At 38.0% G+C, this 6,639-nt stretch overlaps 1 protein-coding gene across 2 annotated transcripts; it reads left to right on the top strand.

Moving 5' to 3' along the window:
• The first annotated feature begins 275 nt into the window (after positions 1-275).
• On the top strand, positions 276-5,890 carry LOC101216475 (eukaryotic translation initiation factor 3 subunit B). Of its 2 annotated transcripts, XM_004139711.3 has the most exons (12): positions 276-538; positions 633-809; positions 974-1,211; positions 2,773-2,919; positions 3,139-3,267; positions 3,445-3,573; positions 3,658-3,741; positions 3,829-3,953; positions 4,069-4,267; positions 4,348-4,880; positions 4,988-5,096; positions 5,247-5,890. In XM_004139711.3, the coding sequence occupies exons 2-12, from the start codon at positions 688-690 to the stop codon at positions 5,586-5,588; spliced, it is 2,157 nt and encodes a 718-aa protein (XP_004139759.3). In that variant the 5' UTR covers positions 276-538; positions 633-687; the 3' UTR covers positions 5,589-5,890. The 2 variants fall into 2 exon arrangements, with proteins under 2 accessions (XP_004139759.3, XP_031744808.1); XM_031888948.1 differs by lacking the exons at positions 276-538; positions 633-809 and having other exon boundaries at positions 1,103-1,211; positions 2,762-2,919.
• The last annotated feature ends 749 nt before the right edge of the window (positions 5,891-6,639 follow it).

Raw genomic sequence — 6,639 nt, 5'->3', positions numbered from 1 at the left:
TTAGATTAAGAAAGTTATGAAATCATTTTTAATAAGAAAATATTTTAAATAATATTACGAATAAAATATCTAATTAATAATCCTAATATCTAATTAATAATTATTGAAATGTTAGAATTGTCCCTAAAATATACTATATTTGTAAAAAATTTAATTCAAGTGTTAGACGTAAAATATATGGGTTATTTAAGATTTTGGACTTTTGTGAAAATTACCCTCCAAAAGAAAAAGAAGAAAAGAATACCGGCCCATTTATTTTTTGTAACCCTAGTTCTCATTCTTAGAGCCTCCAATTTTTATTTTACTTTCCACATCGTCTTCTTCCTTTCGGGTGTATGCAAACTCAATCGCCATTTGAAACTCCTCTGCAGGCAACTCGTCGACTCCTTCAGGCTTCAACGGTGTTCTCTCTTCAATCTGTATTAATCCTTCACATTCTGTTTTACTCTCTCCATTTCGGACTCGGAGTCCCTCATCCTCGCCGTCGCCGATTTCCTGCTATCTCCAACGCTGGCATCTCTCTGCTCTTCTCATAATTGTCGGTTCTTCAACTCTATCTTCCTCATTATATTTTCAGAATTTTTTTTCTGTTATCAAAATGATCTTAGGGTACATCAAATAAATTATTGCAGTGAAAGGTCTATCGCTCACCTTACTCCTGCCGCCGACAGAACTAGTTAGTTCGTCATGGCGGACGTGATGTTGATGAAGGAGATTGAGGATTCAGCTGGTCGGCTTGGGATAGATCTCTCCCAAGTTGATTTTGACGCCATTCGTCTACCTCCTGGGGAGAATTTCGGAATTATTAGGTCCTTCCTTTAATACTTTCATGAAATGATTTTGTATCTTAATTCATCCCTAGGGCTTTGAAACGTTTTTCTTTGATTAGAATTTTGATGGGTTTATCAGTTTTTTCCCCTGTTTTTTCCATTTCGTGGCTCACATTCCTTATGTATCTGTCAATTATGTATAGTGATGACGAAGAGGTTCTACAAGAGGAGAGTCTAGAGTTCGATTCTGGGTTCGGAAACATTATAGTTGTTGACAATCTTCCGGTTGTTCCTCCGGAGAAGTTTGAGAAGCTCGAAGGTGTTGTTCGTAAAATTTTTGGACAGATTGGAGTAATTAAGGATGATGGTTTGTGGATGCCTGTAGACCCTACTACAACAAAAACTTTAGGTTACTGCTTTATCGAGTATGGCACTCCACAGGTACTTTCTCTGCTAATTTTGATGCGAAACTTTATATATCGATCACATGTAGATGCGTGCTAAATGTACTTGTTTAAGATTAGATGGAAGTGTCTTATCTTTGCCACTTTTGGTTCTTGCTCACATTTGATTAAGTCCAATAGAGTGATAATTAATTGCAACTAAAAAGATTTTAATCAAGTATGTGTGAAATAATGCACTATTTTATTGACTTCTTCAGCATCTCAAATATGCTGTATATAAACACTTACATGAAGATTCCAAACAAATGGAAAGATTGAGATGCTAACGGCAACAGCTAGTTGACTGACTAAATATTGAAAGTTACAAAGTGCAGATAATTACAAAAAGAAAAGGCATATAAATATATGAGATTAAATATGCAAAGAATTGCCAACGGTTAAGAGGGGAATTATGATCGAAGAATATTCTGTCAAGGCTCAATCTTTTGTGCTGTCAATCATGGAATGAGATCCTCACCAAGGGGAAATCGTGTCTTAATTGGGGTCAATTGACTTAAGTTGAATTGGAGGAAATAAAGGGTGAGTGATGGTAACTACCTAACTTGAGGTATTGGTCCATAGACTTTTCTTCTTTAGGCTCTCTTTCGTCTATTATGACATTTGGGTTAGCAGATCTTGAGTGAACTTGATTTCCCTCTTTTTCCTTTTCTTTTACTGCAACCTCATCTTACTTCTTTCTAGCTGGTCCTGAAATCCAGTTCCTTTGGATGCTGCTGGCTGTTACTTTCAATTTTTAAACTCTTGACAGTGCATCCATTGGAATGGTGCAGTACACCTCTCTTATACCACAAGCCACAACCCTATTTCTCATTTAGAGGTGGAATGCCTGAATACTACAGATGGAGATTGGAGATTGATGTTCATGAATTGATGCGCTCATTTGACCTTACTTGTTATGTCCATTTTTCTAATGTATCGATTGTTTCAGTATTATTTTGTTATATCATTAGTGCCTAGTGGTAATAATACCTTGTTAAAATGTTCTTGAAATATTTCTTTTTGTAGTGTTCAGAAAGTGTACATTAAATGGACATAACAAGTTAGGTCAAATGAGGGCATCTATTTTGGATTATCACTAGATATGCATTTCATCCAGGATTATGTTTACCTTCATTTTATTTCTTCCTAGCAATTTGCATGTAATGCATATTTTAGGCACAACAGTTTGTTACTATAGTTTTTTTTTTTTTGTTGTGTTTTTTATATAATCTTAATCAATTCTATTGTGCTAAATACTATAGTTTTGATCCATGAATTGAGTGTCTCATTTAATTTCAGTGATATTGTAGGAAGCTGAGCTTGAGGGCATCTATTTTGGATTATCACTAGATATGCATTTCATCCAGGATTATGTTTACCTTCATTTTATTCTCTTCCTAGCAATTTGCATGTAATGCATATTTTACGCACAACAGTTTGTTACTATAGTTTTTTTTTTTGTTGTGTTTTTTATATAATCTTAATCAATTCTATTGTGCTAAATACTGTAGTTCTGATCCATGAATTGAGTGTCTCATTTAATTTCAGTGATATTGTAGGAAGCTGAGCTTGCTAAAGAGAAGACTGATGGGTACAAGCTGGATAGAGCACATATTTTCACTGTTAACATGTTTGAGGAATTTAATAGACTTGTAAAAGTCCCAGATGAGTGGGCCCCTCCTGAAATTAACCCATACACTCCTGGGGTAAACTATCTGCAACGTTATTTGATTTTGCATCTTTTCTGCTTCCTGTGATATGTTTTCCTGAGGAAAGGTGGGGGTTTATGGAACAATGTGAAGGTTATTTGGGAGCTTTGGTTAACTCAACACTAATTTATATGTGGGAGAAAAGAACCATGCAAGGTTATATATCAAATTTTGCTCTCATGGAAGCATGACACTATTTACTTTTGAACATTTCAGGAAAATCTTCAACAGTGGCTTACCGATGAAAAAGCACGAGATCAGTTTGTTATTCGTTCTGGTTCTGACACTGAGGTATTTTGGAATGATGCTAGGCATTTGAAGCCCGAACCTGTCTACAAGCGTCCAGTGAGTATCCCATAGCCTGTCTTGAGTGTTAACCGAATTTTTGTGATTAAAGTTTCTACTCTCTCTTGGTTGTGGATAGTTTGTTTGGTGTTGGTATTTTATATAGTATTAATGACAATTGGGTATCTTTGCTCTTGGGATCTTAACCCCAGCTGAATCAAGTATTTTCTGTCACAGTACTGGACCGAGAGTTTTGTGCAGTGGTCCTCATTGGGGACTTACCTAGCGACAATTCACCGACAGGGTGCTGCTGTTTGGGGAGGAGCAGGTACCTTTAACCGTCTGATGCGTTTTGCCCATCAACAGGTTTGTTATTGTTTTTCTCTCCAGTCCTTCTGCACAGTGCTTGCAACGCCCGAAATGCCTTAATCTTTTAATATATAAATGTAGGTTAAGTTAATCGATTTTTCTCCTGGCGAGAAATATTTGGTGACTTACAGCAGTCATGAGCCCAACAATCCCCGTGACGCAAATGTGAGCATTTTTTTCCTATTCGTAGTTTATATATCAATTGAAGGGTGTTTACAACTGTCCATCATTAGTGATTCTATGTTCTTTCAGAGGATTGTGATCAATATTTTTGATGTAAGAACTGGAAAAGTCATGAGAGATTTTAAGGGAAGTCCTGATGATTTTGTCACTGGAGGAACTGGTGGTGTTGCTGGGGTATCTTGGCCTTTGTTTAGGTACTTATGTCTGCTATGGATATGTCTTCCTGTCTCAGTTGTTTTCTGGCTTATCAAGATGGTTCGAATGTTATTTTTCTTGCTGATGATATAAATGTAATTGTTGTTTTTGCAGGTGGGATGGTGGAAAAGATGATAAATACTTTGCCAGGATTGGGAAGAATGTGATTTCAGTCTATGAAACAGAGACTTTCTCCCTTGTTGACAAAAAGTCTTTGAAGGTTGAAAATGTTATGGATTTCTGCTGGTCACCTACAGATCCCATTATTGCACTGTTTGTTCCTGAGCTAGGTGGTGGGAACCAACCAGCTAGGGTGAGTACGCTACTGTTTGTGCAACTATTTTTTTTATCTTCAAATTAAAAATTTTTCATTGGGCTTCTTTTGTTTCTTAGGTGAGTCTTGTCCAGATCCCCAACAAGGAGGAGTTGAGACAAAAAAATCTTTTTAGTGTTAGCGATTGCAAAATGTACTGGCAAAGCAATGGGGATTATCTTGCTGTCAAGGTTGATAGATATACAAAGACGAAGAAAAGCACATACTCAGGGTTTGAGCTTTTCCGCATAAAAGAGCGGGATATTCCCATTGAAGTGTTGGAGCTTGAGAATAAGAATGACAAGATCATTGCGTTTGCCTGGGAGCCAAAGGGTCACAGGTTTGCAGTTATTCATGGTGATAACCCAAAGCCGGATATTAGCTTTTACTCTATGCGAAGCACACACAGCAGTGGCCGAGTGTCAAAACTTACAACGCTCAAAGGCAAGCAGGCCAATGCTCTTTTCTGGTCGCCTGGTGGACGTTTTATTATTCTTGCTGGCTTGAAAGGTTTCAATGGACAGTTGGAATTCTACAATGTTGATGAGCTGGAGACGATGGCAACTGCGGAGCATTTCATGGCTACTGATATTGAATGGGATCCTACTGGAAGGTAATTTAGATGGCATCCTAATTTGCACATTTTTCTTACATTGGATCAGAATGTTTTACCTTGTGGTTATGGCCTGAGTTTGTTTTGTTGTTAACATCTGTGTGCAGGTATGTTGCTACTGCTGTAACTTCGGTTCATGAGATGGAAAATGGTTTCAACATTTGGTCCTTTAATGGAAAACTCCTCTATCGAATCTTGAAGGACCATTTCTTTCAGGTAACTTATCCATTATATTCTGCAAATCACATGTTTAATTTTAATCATTCATGAATGTGTATGCTGGCAAAAGCTTGGTTTCATTTCTCGATAACAACAATCTCTTTGGATTCTCGTTGAATTCCTTGGTTCTAAAATGGCTTGTGTCAGTTTGCATGGCGCCCGAGGCCACCATCCTTCTTGAGTCCCGAGCAAGAGGAAGAGATAGCTAAGAATTTGAAGAAGTACACTAAGAAGTACGAAGCTGAAGATCAGGATGTATCTATGCTACTGAGTGAGCAAGATCGTGAGAAACGGAAAATGTTGAAGGACGATTGGGACAAGTGGTTGAATGAATGGAGGAGATTGCATGAAGAAGAGAAGTTGTTGCGGGAGAAGCTGCGGGATGGTGAAGCCAGTGATGAAGAAGAGGAATATGAAGCCAAAGAGGTTGAAGTTGAAGAGATTCTGGATGTATCGGAGGAAGTTTTGTCCTTTGATTTTGAGCAGTAACGAGGTCCTTAACTAACAACCTCATTTCATTGCATGATGATGATATATTAGGTAGGTGGTCTCTCTGTCAGTGCCTTCTTCCTCCCGCTGTAGACCTTCCCAATTTTCCTCTCATCACCCGAATGCAACTTGGGGAATTTTCTTTTTCCCTTAAAAATGATTAAATTTTGCATCTAGGCATCACTATATTATCTCAATAACGTCAGATCAGTTATACAATGTATTTTTGTTGACCTTTAAGGCTCTCTTTGCTTGGGATGTGATGGTGGGTAATCTTATTCTAAGATATGCATGTTTGGCTCCAAGTTGGGTGGACTTTTTTCCCACCCATTGTCTTATTCACCTATAATCAAATAGGGTAGTCGCCAAGAACATTTGTCGCCACTTCGCCCTTCCGTGTTCGATATCTAAGTTGATCACTTGCAAAAACATTCACTTTTATGTATGTGCCGTCAAAGACACCAGGTCAATTCTGCAGCGTATAATAAAACGACCATTTATAATTGCTCGAGAGTGTCGATATGTATAGTGAAATCAAATTTGAGACACACCGCCACGTGGGATCTGTGCAGTTTTGCCAATTTCGACAGATGCAGGACAACCATAAGAACTAGGTTAAAATGTTGTGATACAGTTTCACAGAACGTACAAAGTCCCGTTGGATCTTGCAGTTCTTAATTCTTAACATCATGCACGCGTGCAGATCTCCTCAACGTCGACTACTTCCATTAATTCTATGCCAATAATTCTATGCCAAGTGTCGCACAGTAATTGAAGAATCCTTCTGCTGAAATTGAAGAATGTGTCAAACGTCATTATCCTTCGTGAAGTAAGATTCGAACCCGTGGTCTAAAGGACGCGCGCGGGTAAGACAAAACGACGTCGTATTTGCCTTAGGAAATTTGAATTAAAAACACGTCTGGTGAGGTTCAAACTCGTGACTTCGAAGCTAGGCGTACGCGAATGAAAGGCTGAAACGTGTCAATCTTCTTCAATATTTACAAAATGCCCGCAATGTTTTATTTGCCTGTTCTCCTTCGTTTGAACTTCG

The sequence above is a fragment of the Cucumis sativus genome, chromosome 7 (genome assembly GCF_000004075.3).
Source record: "Cucumis sativus cultivar 9930 chromosome 7, Cucumber_9930_V3, whole genome shotgun sequence".
Classification (NCBI taxonomy): Eukaryota; Viridiplantae; Streptophyta; class Magnoliopsida; order Cucurbitales; family Cucurbitaceae; genus Cucumis; species Cucumis sativus.
The sequence above is the reverse complement of the archived record's forward strand: the minus strand, read 5'-3'. Positions and strand labels throughout refer to the sequence as shown.

Excerpts from the sequence above, each read along its gene's own strand:
- LOC101216475 (XM_004139711.3), top strand. The coding sequence starts at position 688 with ATGGCGGACGTGATGTTGATGAAGGAGATTGAGGATTCAGCTGGTCGG. Across the intron at positions 1,212-2,772 it reads TCGAGTATGGCACTCCACAG|GAAGCTGAGCTTGCTAAAGA; the intron begins GTACTTTCTCTG and ends GTGATATTGTAG. Across the intron at positions 4,881-4,987 it reads GAATGGGATCCTACTGGAAG|GTATGTTGCTACTGCTGTAA; the intron begins GTAATTTAGATG and ends ATCTGTGTGCAG.